Source organism: Phyllopteryx taeniolatus, chromosome 19, assembly GCF_024500385.1.
Source record: "Phyllopteryx taeniolatus isolate TA_2022b chromosome 19, UOR_Ptae_1.2, whole genome shotgun sequence".
Taxonomy (NCBI): Eukaryota; Metazoa; Chordata; class Actinopteri; order Syngnathiformes; family Syngnathidae; genus Phyllopteryx; species Phyllopteryx taeniolatus.
The window spans coordinates 9,879,663-9,898,855 of NC_084520.1; the positions used below are offsets into that span (position 1 = coordinate 9,879,663).

Sequence of the window (19,193 nt, forward strand, 5' to 3'; positions counted from 1 at the left end):
TTTTACGGTTCATAATGCGCCACACATTTTCAATGGGAGACAGGTCTGGACTGCAGGCATGCCAGTCTAATGCCTGCACTCTTTTACTACGAAGCCACGCTGTTGTAACACGTGCAGAATGTGGTTTGGCATTGTCTTGCTGAAATAAGCAATAAGCAATACATTTACTGGGCACTGTGAGGCCACTACTAGGGTTGCTCTAACATGTTTTCCTGTTTCTGGATCATAGATAACTAGTGGGTTTGTCAGGGTGTCTATATTTATTGTCTGACAATGATTTTTCTCTTTAGACATTTTCTTAACACTGTTCTACATGCTCCTGAATCACACAACAACATGTAACTTTGTCCAGCTACTTTTAGAGTACCGGTAACTTCAGGTTTCGTCCTTGAACGTAAAATAAACTTCTGCTGCCTGTATGTCTACTTGTTCTAATTTGTTGATATCATTTTCTATTTGTATGTCGCTAACACAGTCATCCTTTACAATTTGTCTGTGTTCAGACTTATCTCGTCTTGCTGAACTTTCTGCATTTCCTTTACAAAGAGGACAACCTCTTGCCCAATGTCCTTCTTTGCCACAATCCCAGACACCTTCTGCATTCAGTTTTGACTGATTCCAACGCTCTCTTCCGCTATTGTAACCTCGTCCTCTTCTACTACGACCAAGGCCTCTACCGCGTCCTTTTTGTTACAGGCCTCATTAGATCGGGGCGGTGTAAAGGTTAAGAATGAAAAGCTGACCACTCTAATGTTGCTCTACGAATCATTCATCCTGTTGAAGGACCATCTAATTGTTGCCTGTGTGGTTTTTGCAGCAGAGTGGCACATTTCCATCAGGTCCATCCCTACAAAAGGCGGCGGAGCGGCCGTCCCGAGAGATGGCGGTCATTTGAAAGTGAATGTCCAAGTAGCACAGAAGGCTTTTTGTCGGCGGGCCCACAATGGAGGCTCCCCGGGTGGGAATGTGGACCACTTCCGCCTACGAGCGTACATATAATGTCAGCCGTGGAGGCAGACATGAGGATCTTCTGACGGCGCACAGGTGAACAGCTGTTCCCAAATGATTTGAATTTGTGTGCTGCATGGAATCATGACCGCCGCTTTGCTCCTTGTTATGCTTCCTGTGGCGTGGACCTGTGTTCCGCAGAAAGCAGGTAACAAGACTTTTGACTCTCACACAAGCAAGTCACCTTCAATTGGTATTCGTGCATGGGGATCAGATCCATATAAAACTTGGTTCAACGTTACAGCAGCTCTTCAAAACAGATTCGATTTTAATGAGGGTTTTTCACCAGAGCAATTAACATTTTGCGAGTTGCGTTCCTGCCGTTCTCCCTGTCCTTTCACTGCTGTGTGGGGTAGTGGATCCCAGGATGCCAAGCAAACAGCACATTGCTTTGTCTGGCGTTTCAGATTACGTGATAGTGTCGTGCTTCCCAAACGCCATTATCGCCAACGTGCCCGAGTGTCCGTACGGCTGGGAGATGGAGCAACTCTCCCTGGGGGGGGTGTGCTCCACAGGTGTGCATAGCTCCGGTTACTACCGCTTCATCATCCCCGACCTGACGCCCAAGAACCACTCGTACTGCGGCACTCAGTCAGAGGTGAGTCAAGGGGGACGTGTGCTAACATGCTATCGTGCTAATTGTTACCACCGCTGAGTGCGAAAAGGTTTCTGGATTTGGTTTGAGTCCAGTTTGAGGCTTGTCAGTCAGACACCATTTGGATGACACAGTGTTGCATTTCCACATTGTGCAAGCATTTCATTTTTCTTCCGCGGCGACTGCCAAATATCTCGCCTCCTTCGCGCGGTCAGACCGTCGCTGCGTGACGCCAGTGACTTTTGAATCGGTGGCCAAAATCAACCCAGTTCAGCCGGCATTACAACATCATGGGGAGGAGGGGAGCTCGCTGCTGCTTGACCCACTTTGCTCCACCAACAAAAGGCAAACAGCAGACCTAGAACCAACACAGCCTTTCCCAAATTCTTTAAACCATACAACCCACTTTGACATCGCATGGCACTCCACCTAGCACCCACACATACTGTAAAACAGAAAGTTTACAGTTTGGGTTAGGTTGAGATGATGAAATTTAAGGTTAAACTCATGAGGAGTATAGGTTAGGTTTAGGAGTGTTATGGTTAGTTTTACATTCTTCAGTGTTGTCGATATTGTGGATGTTTTTTTTCTCAATATTAAATCCAATTTTGGCATAAAAACAGTTTTGTGACATTGTCATTATCGTTAGATAATCCATGGCAATGATATCCTATTGTGAGTTATTCACTATTAACCATCGGGGGTGCACACACCACAGTTGGTACAGTTCAGCTACTATATTTTGGTACCTTTAGCACTTTTACCAATGGAAACCTGACGCTTTGTGGTCTCTACACAATTTGGTCCTTTCCCTGGCAGTACATCCCAGGGAAAGACGCCCGCTATATCTTCTTCAATTCGGTGGTGTCCAACGACACGTCGCTGACACTCAGGAACCAGCCGGTCAACTACACTTTCAGCTGCGTGTACCGCGCCACCTATCTGGTCAACAACGCCGTCTTCAGCCAGAGGTCAGTAAGCACCTCGTCCAGCCCTCTGGAAGAAATCGTGGTGTGTGGACTCAAAAGTCTGCTTTTTCCAGAGTGGCCACTGTCTACGTCAGCAACGGCACTTTGGGCTCCTTTATGTCACAGCTGTCCATGGGCGTGTTCACTGTGAGTCTCGCCGCGCCCGGTAAAATAGTGGAACTCGCTACGGTCCGCGGACGTGACGTGAATATGCTCCCCCAGAACGCCAAGTTCCTGTACGCCAAAGAAGCGCCATATGTGATCGACACCTCCGAGATTGGCTCAGAGGTTTTTGTTGGCGTAGAGGCCAAAGGGCTGAGCGGACGCTTCCGAGTGGTCATAGACAACTGCTGGGCCACGCCCACGCCCTACTCAACAGACAGGAGGAGGTGGAGCCTTATCATCAACAGGTACGGAAATGGTTCGTGCCCTGTGAATTCTGCCGCATAACAAGTGACCACGCAAACTTTATTGTTGTTTGTTGTGTATCTGCCTTTCCTCTCTCTGCTAAAAGCATAGTGGGCATGCCTGGTGTATGTCAGTTTTGGGGCAGGAATGATTTTGCCCCATGAAATCTGCCTAGCAACAAGAAACCACACAAACATTTCTATTTGTTGAGTTCATGTGAACTATCCTTGTCCTTTCTCAGCTGTTTAGCGTAGTGGAGGCATTCGTCCCAAGTTGATAAGGTTTGCAGAATAGTGGGTTTGACTTTATGCTAATTTTGTATTGAGCATTAGGGGGCAGAAATTATTCTGCCAAGTAACAAGTAATGTTTATTTGTTGTGTTTCTGGAGTCCTTTTCGCCATGTTGACAAGCTAACAGCATAAGTGCCGTGACTATATGCAATTTTTTATTGGGCATTTGGGGCAGAAATTGTTGTGTCCCACGAATCCTGCTTAGCAAAAAGTGGCCGTGCAAATGTTTCTTTGTTGTTTCACTGGCTCATATGCTTCTCCTTTCTTTGCTGTGTTGGGTAGCGAAATGTGTTCCAAGTTGCTAAGATAACAGCTAATATAGCATTGGGCTTTGGGGGCAGAAATGATTGTGCTCTCTGAATTCCGCCTAGCAACAAGTGGCGTGACAAGAAACAAAAAACTGGGTAATTTTGTTGTTGTTTCTGCCTTTTAGATTTATTTTCTAGCTATGTATGTGTACATCTTTCGTTCACATCCCTCTAGCTGCCCATCCGACGATACTGTGAACATTTTCGAGAATGCCAAAGACAGCCGCTCCACCTTCAAGTTCAACTCGTTCCGCTTCCGCGACCAGGAGAAGGCATCCATCGTGTGGCTCCACTGCGAGGTTCACGTGTGCGACGGCGAGCGGCTCGTCTGTCAGCCGGTGAGTAAGAACGTCTCAGTTAGAGAAGATGTGAAGTGGTCCTTAATGCTACATTTGCTCCCATGTGAAGAATCCTTGCCCAGCCAGGAGACTGGCATTGAAGGCGGAGCCACATGGCGGCGTCCTGACTGCTGAATTTTACATTAAAGGTGTACAACACAGCGCTTTGTGACAGCAGTCATTAGAAAAATGAACTGACTTCAGTTTATGGCAAACAATATAAATTTGAATGTTTTTGAATAAATGTCTTCACAGCTAACGGATCCTCCAGTAAAGGACACATCATAGGTAAATACACGTATCATCACAATGCATGTGTCAATGGAGTGAAGTGTGTGTGCGTGTGTTTGTTGTGATTGTGTAATCGCGTGTCTTCTTGTTTGTCGTCACAGGAGCGTCAGTGCCCCTCCTGCTGCTCATCTTCATCAACACATGCAGTCCTGCTTACGCAACTAATCAGTGAAGAAGCACCCATATGTACTGTACTTGGAGGGAGTGCATACAGCTCCCAGTGGCTAATCAGACAAGACATATCCATATCCATCCAGATGCGCAACTGTAGGCACTCCCTAAAAGTCAAGAAAATATCGGTGTTTCTTCACTGATTCATGCACTCCTTACACTTAAAGTAAATATGGCTGTTTCTTTATCGATCAGCCACTATAGTAACGGTAGGCACTCCCTACACTCTAAGTACATATGGATATGGTTTCTTCATTGATTAGCCAACATAGTACCTGCATACACTCCCAACGTGTAATAAATATGGACGTTGCTTAAATGATTAGCGTCTAGTAGCTGTATGCACTCCCTACAAGACCCTTACATTTTTTTTATTATTCTATATTTGATAACATATGAAGTCAGCCAGGAATCAGGTGGACTAAGAATTGTGATTAATTTGCTGAATTAAGTTTAGTAGGATCAGTTGTGAACTGATAATCTCATGTCTTATTTCACTTGCACATAGGGACTTTAAAACCCTGACTTGGATTCTTGTGCCTTTTGTTTAGAGCGAGGTCCACATGAAAGGCATCAATAAATAAATAATAAAACAACATCAATCTTATTTGTTGTCACAGGTAAACTAATTGTCAACTAAAGGCACAGCGGTGTCCTCGCCAGCAGGTTTTGTTGCCCATTTATCTGCAGCTCTGCACACTCCCTTTTTCTTGACACACCACAAAAAAAAAAAAAAAAAAGACAATTAGGAACACAACATCAAGAAGAAAAAGAAGAGCATGTGGATGGGTCCTGAGTGCACCTCTTTTGCCAGCTGGAGGCATGCGTCCGTCCGTGCAGGGCTGTGGGGAGCCAGTAAAGGAGGGTTGAAACCCTGTTTGCTCAACAGCCAGTAGGTCTTATGGTAGCCTTTGCCCTGACACACACACACACACACAGGTGAGAACGTTTGCACATGCTTGTAACACACACGTGCGTGTGTTACAATCACCTTCATTTCGATTTGTCCCCTTTCCTCCAGCTCGAATGACCCCACCTGAGTCAGAATGTCAGCAGTGCACTGAGAAATGTGAATCTTCAAGGCTGACCAAACAGCAAAGGAAATATGACGGTAAACTGTAAGTTTATGCACACACCAGCACTGTCATTGTTGAAAGTTAAGCCAAAGCTGTCATGAACATGGTTAGGGCGACGGCGAGGAACGCAAGGCAAGAACATGGTGGACCCAATTGCAGGGAAGCAGGGAGGCAAGGCAGGAGTGCGGGAATCTCAAAATAATAATATTTAATCACAATGATAAAACAACTGGCGACTATGACATGGCAAGACATGTGACAACGACAATGAACCGACAAGGACTGAAAGAACCCAGGGAACTAAATACAAACAAATTGACGAGACAACGAGGAACACCTGGACAAGACACGAGTGGCTGGAGAGAGCTGATTGGTCGACACAAAATAGACGAGAACAGGTGGACACAACAACCTAATGAGCACACGACAAACATGGAACACAGGAAAACATGGAACAAAACTAAACACAACCCAAACCAAAACACAGACCATGACAAAAGCCTGTTTCGCTGAGCAACATGACCCCTGGTAGATATGTCTATCAATAGTTGACCCACAAAAAAGTCGTAGGAAGACACAGGAAGTCTGCCATTTTGGTTTAATGTGGCCATTTCAGGGTCAGTTTTGCAACTTCCAGGGGTCCGTCAAATGTTTTGAAAATCCAGCCTCTTGATGCCGGTTTAACTTAGCAACATGAAATTTGGTAGGCATGTCTATTATTTTGGTGTGAGTCTATACAAAAAAAGTTGACCATACGGCGCAAAAGACACGGAAGGTCTGCCATTTTGGTTCGAAGCAGCTGTTTCATGCCAAATTTGTCCATTTCCAAGGTTCCTTTGAATCCTTTAAAAATTCTGCCCCTGAAGCCAGTTTCACTTAGCAACATGAAATTTGGTTGGGATGTCCAACATGAATAGACCCACAAAAATAACTCAAGAATCCATCCCAGAATAGACACAATGGGTTTTCTATTTTTCTTTGAAGCAGCCAATATAGGGTTACTTTGGTTTTTCCCGGGGTTTTGTCCTAGATGGGTTTAAACTCCGCCGGCACGGTGGACGACTGGTTAGCACATCTGCCTCACAGTTCTGGGGACCGGGGTTCAAATCCCGGCCCCGCCTGTGTGGAGTTTGCATGTTCTCCCCGTGCCTGCGTGGGTTTTCTCCGGGCACTCCGGTTTCCTCCCACATCCCAAAAACTTGCGTGGTAGGTTGATTGAAGACTCTAAATTGCCCGTAGGTGTGAATGTGAGTACGGATGGTTGTTTGTTTCTATGTGCCCTGCGATTGGCTGGCAACCGGTTCAGGGTGTAGCCCACCTCCCGCCCGGAGATCGCTGGGATAGGCTCCAGCAGCCCACGACCCTCGTGAGGGTAAGCGGTAAAAGAAAATGGATGGCATGGATGGATGGTTTAAACTCCCAAACATTAAACATTTTTGTCATTGCTTGTGAGTGGGTTTGACAACATTATCTTTTGAAGATAACTTTTTCCAGCATAGAAAAGCAATACATGTATTATTAATATGATCATTTAAAAAATAGATCAACGTAGGTTTTTCCGGGCTGTCTCACGTAAGCTGTTGCTCTCCATGCGAGAGGCCATGTTGACCGTGTCACCAAATAAACAGTAGCGAGGCATTGTGCTTCCGACCACGCCGGCGACCACCGGACCTGCCCAAATAAAAGCCACCAGCAACATCTTCACACAGACATTTTGAAACCTTTTGGATTTGTCTCTTTTTCGTGTTGGCTCTCACCCGAGTGGGCGCCGATGCGGATGGCCAGGCTCTCGGAGGGCATGTGGCGTATCCGGAAGCGCTTGATGGCGCTCAAGAAGTGGAGAGCCATGGTGGCGATCTCCACGGCGTGCTGTTGGCCGTTAGCGATGGGCAGACCGCTGGCCACCATGTAGGCGTCACCGATGGTCTCCACCTGGAAGACGCGCTCGTCAACAGTGACCCATTGCCAGTGGTGGCAATGGATAACATACAAATACTTTGGGACTGTACTTCTACTTAAGAACACGGTGTGTGCACTTTTGCCATCTGTGCCCGTATAACCAGCCAGTATAACTTTTTTTTTTTTTTGTCTCCACGTACCTTGTAGACGTCATACATCCTGATGATGTCATCAAAGAGGCTGTAGAGGTCATTGAGGAACGTGATCACCTCCATGGCTGAGCTGATGGCGCACATGGAGGTGAAGCCCACGATGTCAGAGAAGAAGATGCTCACCACGTCGTAGCTGCGAGGCTCCACCGTCTTCCCTGCCATCAGTTCGTCAGCGATGTACCTGCGGGTCGACAAGTCACCGTCGAGAGGACTTACGGGTTAGTCGCATCGATGCGGTTACCTCGGCAACATGCTGGAGAGAAGCTTGTCTGAGCGAAACTTCTCGGCGACCAGTTGATTGGTTCTCTCCTGCACCACCACCTCCAGGTGATTGGCATATTTTTCGAGCTTCTCCACCATGTTGTCCAGAATGTTTGCATGGCTGCAGCCCGAATGGGAAAAACACTCAAAAGACATGCTCACTTTTTTCTTTTTAAATATATATTGTTAAAATACATATAATTATGTTAAAATATAATTTATTTATCTAGTATATTTTTTAAATATAAAGTATAAAAATATAACAGTATTAGAAGTAAACACAAAAAGTATATTGTACACTAGACCCCCTCAACCAGTGTCAAACCTAGGTCCTATAATACCCCAAATCATCATAAGACACTCATAGTACCCACCAACAATCACTTTATGACCAACACAAACACCTATGCCACATACCTTTAACCCTAACCCCAGCTCAAATAACAAACAACCTACAAGCAGACAATAGTGCCCACCCGACACCACACACCAGACAACACTATCTGCCCCCCCACACACCCACAAATCAAGACACACAAACAAATGTAAAAACCCTCCAACAATACCCACCCCAACACAAACTAATCACTACAAACTCTCAGCCCGTCACAAACCCCGAAGAACCCAACCCCCAAAAAAAACACCACAACATCCCACACCCTACAGCCCCCACACCCATACAATTCCAACAAACCACAAAAAACACAAACCCCACACATAACCCCCACGGGGGCACGGTGGCCGACTGGTTAGAGCGTCAGCCTCACAGTTCTGAGGACCCGGGTTCAATCCCCGGCCCCGCCTGTGTGGAGTTTGCATGTTCTCCCCGTGCCTGCGTGGGTTTTCTCCGGCAACTCCGGTTTCCTCGCACATCCCCAAAACATGCATGAATTGGAGACTCTAAATTGCCCGTAGGCATGACTGTGACTGTGAGTGCGAATGGTTGTTTGTTTCTATGTGCCCTGCGATTGGCTGGCAACCAGTTCAGGGTGTACCCCGCCTCCTGCCCGATGACAGCTGGGATAGGCTCCAGCACGCCCGTGACCCTAGTGAGGAGAAGCGGCTCAGAAAATGGATGGATGGATATTAAAACTACTGAAGAACATAGTATTATATTGAAAAATATAATTATATTGAAATATGCCTGTGAATTTTCTCATCCATCCAGGTCATTGCAATGAGTATTGAAATATGAATATTCTCAAATTATTATTATTATTATCAATCAAATAATGAACTTTTAAAGATAATTTTATTTTTATTTACATTTTTATGAATATTTCCACATTATAAAATATATATATATTTTACAATCTATTTTTACCGTGCCTTTTCTGGAAATGACTTTGTTCGTGTTTCTGATTGGCTATAGCGTTCTTACACGTTGGGATTATAGCGCTGCCTCTTGCTTTGTTTGCTCCCGTCGTCGAGCTAAAATGTGTTGTTTGACACGAGCCACCGCCTTAATGTTGTGAAATCTGTAGAGTTGATGTTTGGAGGAGAAGATAGCAAAGACAAAACAATGGTGGGACCTTTCTGGGCTGGTTTCCTTCAGCTGTCTCAGAATGGACCGAAACGGCGGTCGGTGGTCGGGGTTTTCGTTCCAGCAGACCCTGAGCAACGAGTTGATGCTTTCGTCGCACAGGTCAGAAAGGGGCGGTCTGAGGGGCTCCCCGCGGGAGGGCCCCCGCAGCCTCGCGATTATCTCTGCAGACAAGTTGCTGATTGTAGTTGGCCATTTTATTGAAATGAGGCTGAAATGTTGTCATGGCAACCTTTGGGCTCTATGTTGACCTCATGGTACGGCCCGCTCTTGGAGTTGTACATGAGCTCCCACAGGATGATTGCAAAACTGTAGATGTCCCCTTTGGGGGTCCCAGTGATCGAGGGGTTGACTTTTCTCAAAAGCTCCGGCGCTGTCCAGAAAAACCCTGCAACGTCACAAGTCACTTTTCAGAGTTATACGTTTCTTGTTTAATGGCATGACAGCAAAGTTTGGGGATTTAGCGCCAGCTATCTGTCTAATGTGGTTCCAGTTTGGTTGCAGTCAGAGAAAAAGAGAAAAAGAGTTTTCTTTGAAGGACTCCTGGAAATGGCCAAAACGAGCCTGAACTGGCCACTTCAAAACAAAATGGACGACTTTGTGTGACCTTTTAGACATGGGTTCCTGAAATTCATGTTGTGCCTCTACTCACAGCAGAACTGTCGACGAGTTTTATGTTGGGAAGTGAAACGAAGGCGTCGGGGGATGAATTTTTTAAAAACATTCTTGTGGTTGAGTTATTGAGTTTTCGCTTTTGCGGCACGTCATCAAACTTTGTTTACATGCTTCGCTGGCATGCAATGACAAAAATTCCAATGTTTTACGATGTTTAATGTATGTGGTTTCAATTTGGTCACAATCAGACAAGTCTCTAAGAGAAGTTTGTCTTTGAAGGACTCCTAGAAAGGCCAGAATTAACCTAAATTGGCTGCTTACATCAAAAATAGTAAACTTCCTGTGTCTTTCGGGCATGGACTCTTCAAACTTTTCAAAAAATTCAAAGAACCCCTGGAAATGGCAAAATTGACCCTGAAATGGCAGATTTCCTGTCTTTTCCGGCATGTCTATCAAATTTCATGTTGCTCAGAGAAACTGGCTTCAGGGGCCGAATTAAAAAAATTAAAAAAATCAAAGGAACCCTGCAAATAGCTTGACTTGACCCCCGAATGGCTGCTTCAAACCATAATGGCAGACTTCCGGTGTCTTTTCAGGCATTTACTTTTTTGTACATTTACTTATGGTAGACAAGCTTATCACATTTCATGTTGCTAAGTGAAAGTGGTGTCAGGGGCTGAATTGCCAAAAAAAACAAACACTTTTGTATTTCATGGTGCTGTCAAGTTTGACTTCCTGCGTTGAGACCTTTTGTGAGTTTTACTACTCTCAAAAATGTCCTCTGACCTTCATATTTGGGAGTTCCTGTCAGGTCACTGTTGCCTTTACTGCTGTACTTAAACTCCCACAGTCCAAACCCGGATAGTTTGACCTGCAGCCGGCTGTCCACCATGCAGGTGCTGGTCTTCAGGTTGCCGTGGAACTTGAGGCTGCTCTTGTGGATGAAGTCCATTCCCTGCGGGAGGTAACACACGTCACGTCGGGGACGGGGGGGGGGGGGTTCTCGAGGCACCGGGGGGGAAACGTGACACCTACGTTGACGATGTCGTAAGCGAAGGAAAGCTTGAACATCCCGTCCAACTCCACGTCGGAAGCCTTCAAAACATCCTGCAAAACCACAACAGCGACACTCCAATTGTGTATTTCGGGAGTAGCGCGCCGCACTGACCTTCAGGCTGCCCTTCCTGCAGTACTGCGTCACCAGACAGACGTTGGGCGGCTCCACACATGCGCCGAAGAACTGCAACAGGTTCTCGTGCTTCATCTCCCTCATCTGTCTCGGTGGAGGTGGACGCCATTTAGCAACACGCCATTAGTAACACGCCGCGTAAGAGTTTGCTGAAGAACGTTACCACGTTGAACTCGACGAGGACGGAGGCCCTGTGGAGGTTCTCACGAACGTCCTTCTTGATGTACTTGATGGCCACGTAATTACCCTGCGTCCATTTACAAAAGTCAAGAGTGAGCGACCACTGGAACAAAAGTATTGGGACACCCGCAGGAGGTGAAAAGTGAAGTGTGCCATTTGCGTCACTCTTCTGGGATGACTTTCCACAAGTTGTTGCAGTGGGACTTTGTTGTGTTGTTGTTAGGCTTTTTCTTCCACACCAAACTTATCTGAGCACTCGTTTTATTTGGATTGAGAAAAAACTAAAACATTTACAGACCTAAAATTGAGCTAAATATTATATTTTACATAATAAATACATATATTTAAATATGTATAGACTTGATAGTATTCAGTTAAAGAAATATAATGTTTTAGTTTTTTATTACAGCAAAGGGCCTTCCCTAAAAACTAAACTGTAGTAATATTTATGTTAGACAGAGCACATTTATGTAATAAACACATATTTAAAAACATGAATATATAAACTTTGGGAGTATTATGTAGCAAGTAATAAATACATATTTAAATGTACTCCAATAAATATGTGCCTAGAAAAATTACATTCAAATGTATATTATGATTTTGATGATGATGATTATTTATTATATTTTTTTATGAACAGAAAATGGCCTTCCCTAAAGGCAACTATTGATAAAATGTTTTCTATATTAAATACATATTTAAATGTATTTAGATTACTTATATTTATTTATGAACAAAAAAATTATATATTGATTTATTTAACAGCACAAATACTTATTAGCTATTATTAAAATAATGTATGTTAAAATACATTTTATTTATTTTAAGCTCATCTTTTATTTTATTATTTTATTTAATATGCGCTCATTTGGGTGGCCGGTGACTTGGAGCCTATCCCAGCTGCCTTTTGACGAGAGGTGGGGGACACGCTGAATCGTCTTTGAAATGTTTATTTTTTTTTCATTTTTAAATTTTATTCCATTCCGACGAGCATTGTGTCATTTACCTGGTAGAGGCCAATGGTGACGTAGATGTGCTCTTTGCCCATTTTGTCTTTGAAGCCGTAGCTGTTGGCGGACAAGGTGGAGTACGAGCCTCCGCTGCCACTCGGACTCCTGGTGGTGCTCAGCGACACGGCGTGCACGTGCTGCATGGGGATCGCACAAAACAGACGCACACGACATACTACATTCGCGACACACTGCAGTCCCACGAAGGGTCGTACCGACGCCTCCCTGATGATTGTGATGTCGCCGTAGTCGATGAGCCACCAGCGCGAGTCCTCCAGGCTGGCCTGGAGGCGCAGCTTCTGAAGCACCAGGACGCCGATGCCCAGCACGGCCAACACGCCGATGACGGGGAAGGTGACCAGCAGAGCCAGCAGGACGATGTCTGACGTGACACCACCGCACGGAAGGTTAGCATCAAGTCACACCATCACGTACGCCAGAGGTTCTCAAAGCGGGGTCTGCGTAAAACCGTTTGAGCGTGGATTCCATATTTGGAATATCCAGCTCAAGGTCCCTGTACTAGTACACTCATAGTCCTCACTAGTATGACAATGCAGTGAACTTGTATAACGACTAGGGCGCAGTAGGCCCCCAAGTAGAATGACTATGTCTTGCAAGTTCCGTTTTGTTCTACTACTGTGTGACATTTCTTCACACTATCAGGACAACTTCATGTTACTAGTGCGTCCAAATTTCACACTAGTTGACCTGTGTATATTACTAGTACTACTAGTTAGCACACAGTTGTCAACTAGTCCAATTTGCCTCACCAGTAACATTCAGTTGTCCTACTACTAGTGATGTGCTAGATGTTAACAAGTAGGGCGTAGTAGGCGCACAAGTAGAATGACTGTGTCTTACAACTGCTTGTTACCAGTGAGTCAAAATTGCACACTAGTTGACAAGTCTATATTACTGGTACTACTAGTGAAGCGCTAGATGTTAACTACTTTTTTATGTCACGAAACGTACTAGTAGCACACAGTTGCCAACTAGTGCAGTTTTGCCTCACTACTAACATGCAGTTGTCCTACTACTAGTGAAGCGCCAGTTGTTAATTGGTAGACTTTGTCACTAGTTGTACATGTAGCACGTAGAAAACTAGTCCAGTTTTCCCTCACTAGTAACATGCACATGTCCTGCTAGTCTGCAGAATTGTCATACATAATCCAGAAATATCCTACTAGTTGTATGTAGTCACGCACTAGTGCATTAAAATTTTTACTAGTCAACATCTAGTGTTTTACTAGTACTACTAGAAGCGTGCTGATGTTTATTAGTGTACAGTTTTGACTCATTAGTAAGATGAAGTTGTCTTACGAGTCAGCCAAAGTTGTCCTACTTTATTAGTCTGCCAAAGTTGTCCTACCTGTGTGCAAAAATGTCATACGGTAGTGGAAAGTGGAAACAAATTACTAGTTCTACTAGTGAGGTCAAAGAGTGTACTAGTAGATGGAGCTTAAGCTATATATCAAGGATGGTGAATACATTCTCAAAAAGTCCCTGAACTCCAAACGTTTGAGAGCCCCTGACATACAAGATGGTTGAGCGCACCGGTACTCAGCCATTCGCACAGCTCATTGTTGAAGCCACATTCGGGGTTGTCGGACGGGGGTCTTCCTTTGGGCCAGGTCACTGCGGCGAACATGGGCGTCGGCCTGAAATCACACCATTCTCCCGTTGACGTTTGATACGGTGCATCTGGAAAGTATTCACGGTGCTTCACTTTTTCCACAACCTTGTTCCAAAATGGATTTTCCCCTCCAAAATTCTACACACAACATCCCATCGTGACAACATGACTTTTCCACCAGAGCCCAGACTTGAATCCGATTTCCAATTTCCCAGAAAATTTTGAAGCACAATTTTCCCCTAATATCCTGGTCGAGCTCCCAAGTTTTGTTCAAAACGTTTGAGGCATATTTCTTTCCTAGGACATATTGGTTGACCTGCAAGTTTTGCTCAATTTTGAAGGCATATTTTCCCCACAACATTTTGGTTTGAACGCATGTTGGTTGGTCAACCTCCGAGACATTTATTTCTAAGAGCATTTAGTTTTTTGTAACTCCCAACGGTGGACGACTGGTTAGCACATCTGCCTCAGAGTTCTGGGGACCGGGGTTCAAATCCCAGCCCCGCCTGTGTGGAGTTTGCATGTTCTCCCTGTGCCTGGGTGGGTTTCCTCCCACATCCCCAAAACATGCGTGGTAGGTTGATTGAAGACTCTAAATTGCCCGTAGGTGTGAATGTGAGTGCCAATGGTTGTTTGTTTCTATGTGCTCTGCGATTGGCTGGCAACCGGTTCAGGGTGTACCCCACCTCCCGCCCAAAGATAGCGGGGATAGGCTCCAGCAGCCCGCGACCCTAGTGAGGATAAGCTGTAAAGAAAATGGATGGATGGATGGATGGATGGAAGTGTTTGTTCAACTTTTAAAGCATATCTGCCCCATAATTGTGGTTGAACTCCAAGTTTTGTTGAACTTTTAGGGCATTCCACTGTATATCTTCGTCTGTATGGTGACTGGTGCCTTGCTTGTTACCGGATGCTTTTGCTGTGGCTGTCAAAATGAAGGACTGGGACAAACGTGGCATCATCCCTGCTATACTGCAGGTCGTAAATGGAATAGTCCAGGTTTCTCTCCCCGTCCTCGTCAAAGTGGACCAGTCCGGAAGCTCCTGCGAAATGAGCCACGTTCATTGCGTTGCTGTTTGAAACCTCGAAATGCGACCCGCCCATTCGCTTACCGTAGAAGCGAATGCCATTCTTGTTTTTCAGTTTCTGCAGAACCTGACGTCCGTCGTGAGGATCCTCGCTGTCTTTCAGGACCTCCTTCAAGGCCATGGCGTAGAGCAGCACAGCGTCGTGCAAGTAGGCCGAGTAGGTGCTCACCTGAAATGAACGCCATCAAAATGTCTTTCCCTTTTCCTTCTTTTCTTTTTCTTACCTCTCTCTCGGACGTCAGGTTGCTGTGGAATGGCGGTCCTCGGAGTCTTTCGAACACCTGCTCAAAGAAGTCGTAGTAGTCGTAGCCGTCATACGACTTCTGGCCGATGATGAAGGTCATGTCAAAGGCTCGGAGGGCCGCTCGGTTCATTTGGCCGTCCATTGAGTATTTCCACACGTTGTCCTGCTCAGTGGAAAACATCAAAACGCTATGCATGTCACACCTTGGAAAGCATTATTAAAGTTGCCTATAGCCAATGTCGCTAATGCTAATTAGCTTGAATCCTTCTGCATTTGTTGCTAGCCCAAACATCCTTAAAATAAATGGCCACAGGCGTACAACGACGTCGACAAAGATATTGTTGATAATGCTAATTATGCATGTTTTGCCGATGTTAGCTTAATAACACACACGTTTATGAGGAAGTGGAGCAATGACGGGAATGCGATGTCGCACAGGGCCTGAGCGCTGGCCCTCGAAGACCTCAGTATTTTACCGACCTCTGGTAGTTCTGACCAAAACCTGTTACATCCAACTTTGACTGGGCAAAACATCATCTGTAGCGATCTAGATGTACAGTATTTATACATTCAATAATCAGCATCTCTGGTGAGTATGATGTATTTTATTGAAATGCTTTATGGTTTTGTGGTGTTATTAGATAAGTATTGTTTCTGCACTGCTGTAGATAATGTACTGTATGTGGCATTGGCACAATTGCATGCTTTTATATTGCATATTTTTTGGTAGTATTGATGGTTTCTATAATTGTAACGTGGTGGTATTAAGAGGTGGATTGAGTTGGTGAATTCCCCACTGAAGGCCCACGTACTAAACGCATGGCCCGCCACAGGCATTAGCTTGATCGCGAAATGGAATATCAGCAGTGAGGCTATTTGCCTTTTACAAATGTGACGTTTACATTTGCGGTGCTCAATGAGTGTGATGTGTTTGTGTGCCTTTTACTCACCACGCCGCCACTGACCTCAAAATGTTGCACCAGGAAGAAGACGTTGTCGCCGCCCATCAGGCCCTGGCGCTCGGCCTCCAGCAGCAGCGTCAGAGAGTCCTCCTTGTTGGCCAGGACCACGATCACTGAGCCCCACATGGACGTAATTACATTAGGACCTTAGCCCTTAAATGAGCCCTCATGCGTGCCACTATAGCCTTTTTTTTTTATTTTTATTTTTTATTGTAATCATTTTGGATGTGTTACAACTTGTGGCATGAAATACAGTTGGAATTATTGGTTTTGAAATGTTAAGTATTTTCTACTCTGTCGATGCATTTTGCAGCCTCTGAAAATGTACGTGAAGAAAACATGGCAGTTAAATCATCATCCTTAAATGTATTTTTTTCTGCGTTTTTAAACTTCATACTTGCTCACTTCATTTTTTTTTTTTTTTTTTGTGTGTGTGTGTTCCCTACAACCCAAATGGGATAAACGGTATTGAACGTGAATAGAAGGACTAAAAATAACAACAACAACTTAAGTAATCGTTTTTAATAAATTCAATAATTCAAACAATAAAACTGGCATTCAAATGGTTAAAATCCTGAAAAATATTGAATATCTGGTAGTTTTAAGCAATTGGAGTAATTTATGAAACAAAAAACAATCTTGATGTACAGTATGAAAAAAGTGTCGCGTTCGCTCACCTCTAGCCACTGTGGCGATGTACTTGACGTTGCGGTAAACCAGACGTGGGTCGCTGGTGTCGAACTTGACGGCGGCCGTCAACTTGAACCTTGACCTCAACGCCGTGTCCACCGTTTTCCACAACGCGTCCACTTTGTCCCACGTGTTGGAGTCCAGACCACCGCCGATCATGGCCACATGCGTCCACCCGAAGAACTCCAAGGTCTTCACCAGCACCTCGGAGCTCCTCTTGAGCGGCGGCACCACGTTCACGTACGAGTCGTACACGTCGGCGTTGTCCATCTTGGACGACTGGCCCACGAATCCGAACATGGGGATGCTCCACGTGGACGCGATCAGGCCCGTCACCTACACACAAACAAAACTACGTCACATACATGTAGGTGATGCGAGTACTTCTTTTGCCCTGTTTTTCATGAGGTACGGTAAGTTGCACTGAGTCAGAAGAAAATTCCACAGCACACTCAAGTCATAACCACCACCTTGTACAATAGAAATAAACAGAAAGACTAGAAATAATACAAAAAGTCAGCTACATGACCAGTCACAAAATTCGATCGTTCCTGTTGCCGGTTATTCATGACAACCGCCTCCTTGCACGATAGAAATAAACAGAAAGACTAGAAATAACACACAGCCAAAAAGTTGTCCACGGCACACTCAGTCATGTGTGTAATTTAGATTACATGATTAATTGGATCAGTCATCTTGCTATGATTCGTGATGAATGTTACCTTGCACAATAGAAGACAAATAGAATGACTAGAAATAATCCACTGAGTCATAAAAAAAAGTCTACAACACATACAGTCACTTGCGCAATGTATATGCCAAGTGATTGTTTGCTCCTCTCAACAGTGATTCATGACACCCACGTCCTTGCACAATAGAAATAAACAATGTCTCTAAGTAGTAATCACTCAAAGATTTCCCCAGAGCCAGTGGTTCATGATAAATACCATCTTGCGCACTAGAAATAAACAATGAACAGAAATAATCTACTGAGTCACAAGGTCAGGTGCACAAATTATGTGTAATGATTCATGCAAGCGCTCCTCTCGCCAGCGATTCCTGATAACCGCCACCTTGCACAATAGAAATAAATGGTGTCGAGTCAGTTTTAATGGCACTGATAACTGCATATGACAACAAATGCTGTTGAGCAGCCAAGCGATTGAAGATATTGAGTAAATGCTGCATTGCCGGTACCAAATTAGAAAACTTTCTCTTCTCGGCATCCTGGATCGGATCGAAGCTATCAAAATATGAAAGACAATAAATATAGGGTGTTTTAAAAAAAAAAAAGAAATTCTATTTTTTTTGGCTGTTGAACACAGTTCAGTCGATAGAGGCTCTACTCATGCTGCTTTATTATGGCCAAAGTTAGAAATAAAGAGAACCACTCAAAATAATACGCAGTGTCATAGAAGCCGTACCTCAGCTTCTTCGGGACACGCTGGGCCAAAGACGGCAGACACGTTGTCCCGCCACACCTGCTGAATGAAGGCCCCTAAAGACAGCTTAGGGCTGCAGGCCGTGTCCATGTAGACGAAGCTCAAGGTGTAGTTGCCCAGGAAGGAGGGGTTGCCGTTCACCTTGTCTATGGCGATCTGGATGGCAGACCCCAGCCGCTGGGCACTGAAGGGGAACGATGAGTTCCAAGGAGCCTGGAAACCGATCAGCAGCTTTGGGCTGGGAGGGGGCGAGCCGGGACCCCGGCTGGCGCCCGGACCCTCGCCGACGTTGGCCTTGGTGGCGGTCAGGGCGAGCATTAGGTGGAGCACCTGGGTGATACCCGGGGAAGATCTACTCATCGTCATCCTCACGCTACAAGCGACTTCATGTCACATCGCTTAAATGGCAACCCACACCCATAGATGATGCCGGATAGGAGGGGCCTAACCTATTTGGAACATTCTGTCTTTACAAATTTAAGATTGAGAGGCGTGAATTCAACTGTGGGTTTATTATTTCGGTTACGCTCACGTGTAGCTAACGATGGTCAGCAAAATATTAGGAACAGCGCTCGGATAGAAATTGTATCTAAATTAAATCTTATGATAAAATTATACATATATATATATCTATATATATATAGATATATATATATGTGTATATATATATCTATATATATATATATATATACATACATTTATATATGATTTATGCACAAAATGAAAAGAAGACTTTCATTTTAATTTAATATTCAATTTATGTCAATT

General features: G+C 44.7%; 2 protein-coding genes and 1 long non-coding RNA gene across 12 annotated transcripts; 2 read left to right on the forward strand and 1 right to left on the reverse strand.

The window, feature by feature from the left end:
* Positions 1 to 418: 418 nt before the first annotated feature.
* tectb (tectorin beta) lies at positions 419 to 4,974 on the forward strand. 2 transcript variants are annotated; one of them, XM_061756742.1, is made up of 9 exons: positions 419 to 1,044; positions 1,416 to 1,606; positions 2,423 to 2,574; positions 2,646 to 2,718; positions 2,794 to 2,981; positions 3,754 to 3,916; positions 3,987 to 4,065; positions 4,172 to 4,204; positions 4,309 to 4,974. In XM_061756742.1, exons 2-9 carry the CDS (start codon positions 1,487 to 1,489, stop codon positions 4,377 to 4,379), a joined length of 879 nt encoding a protein of 292 aa, XP_061612726.1. In that variant the 5' UTR covers positions 419 to 1,044; positions 1,416 to 1,486; the 3' UTR covers positions 4,380 to 4,974. The 2 variants fall into 2 exon arrangements, with proteins under 2 accessions (XP_061612726.1, XP_061612725.1); XM_061756741.1 differs by lacking the exon at positions 419 to 1,044 and having other exon boundaries at positions 1,222 to 1,606.
* On the reverse strand, positions 4,653 to 18,808 carry gucy2g (guanylate cyclase 2g). 9 transcript variants are annotated; one of them, XM_061756734.1, is made up of 22 exons: positions 18,408 to 18,808; positions 16,971 to 17,319; positions 16,297 to 16,406; positions 15,312 to 15,494; positions 15,112 to 15,256; positions 14,907 to 15,042; positions 13,921 to 14,024; positions 12,582 to 12,748; positions 12,363 to 12,503; positions 11,337 to 11,420; positions 11,153 to 11,257; positions 11,020 to 11,091; positions 10,771 to 10,939; positions 9,602 to 9,757; positions 9,359 to 9,533; positions 7,807 to 7,947; positions 7,554 to 7,746; positions 7,212 to 7,386; positions 7,027 to 7,125; positions 5,370 to 5,461; positions 5,181 to 5,294; positions 4,653 to 5,087 (listed from the first exon to the last, which is right to left on the reverse strand). In XM_061756734.1, the coding sequence occupies exons 1-22, from the start codon at positions 18,789 to 18,791 to the stop codon at positions 5,004 to 5,006; spliced, it is 3,378 nt and encodes a 1,125-aa protein (XP_061612718.1). In that variant the 5' UTR covers positions 18,792 to 18,808; the 3' UTR covers positions 4,653 to 5,003. The 9 variants fall into 9 exon arrangements, with proteins under 9 accessions (XP_061612718.1, XP_061612717.1, XP_061612719.1 ...); XM_061756733.1 differs by having other exon boundaries at positions 16,282 to 16,406; XM_061756736.1 differs by having other exon boundaries at positions 4,654 to 5,087; positions 12,363 to 12,748; positions 16,282 to 16,406; positions 18,567 to 18,808.
* Positions 7,683 to 16,576, forward strand: LOC133469540 (uncharacterized). The gene is made up of 3 exons (XR_009785725.1): positions 7,683 to 7,892; positions 12,418 to 12,773; positions 16,315 to 16,576. It is a non-coding gene; the product is annotated as an uncharacterized LOC133469540 (long non-coding RNA).
* Positions 18,809 to 19,193: the final 385 nt, after the last annotated feature.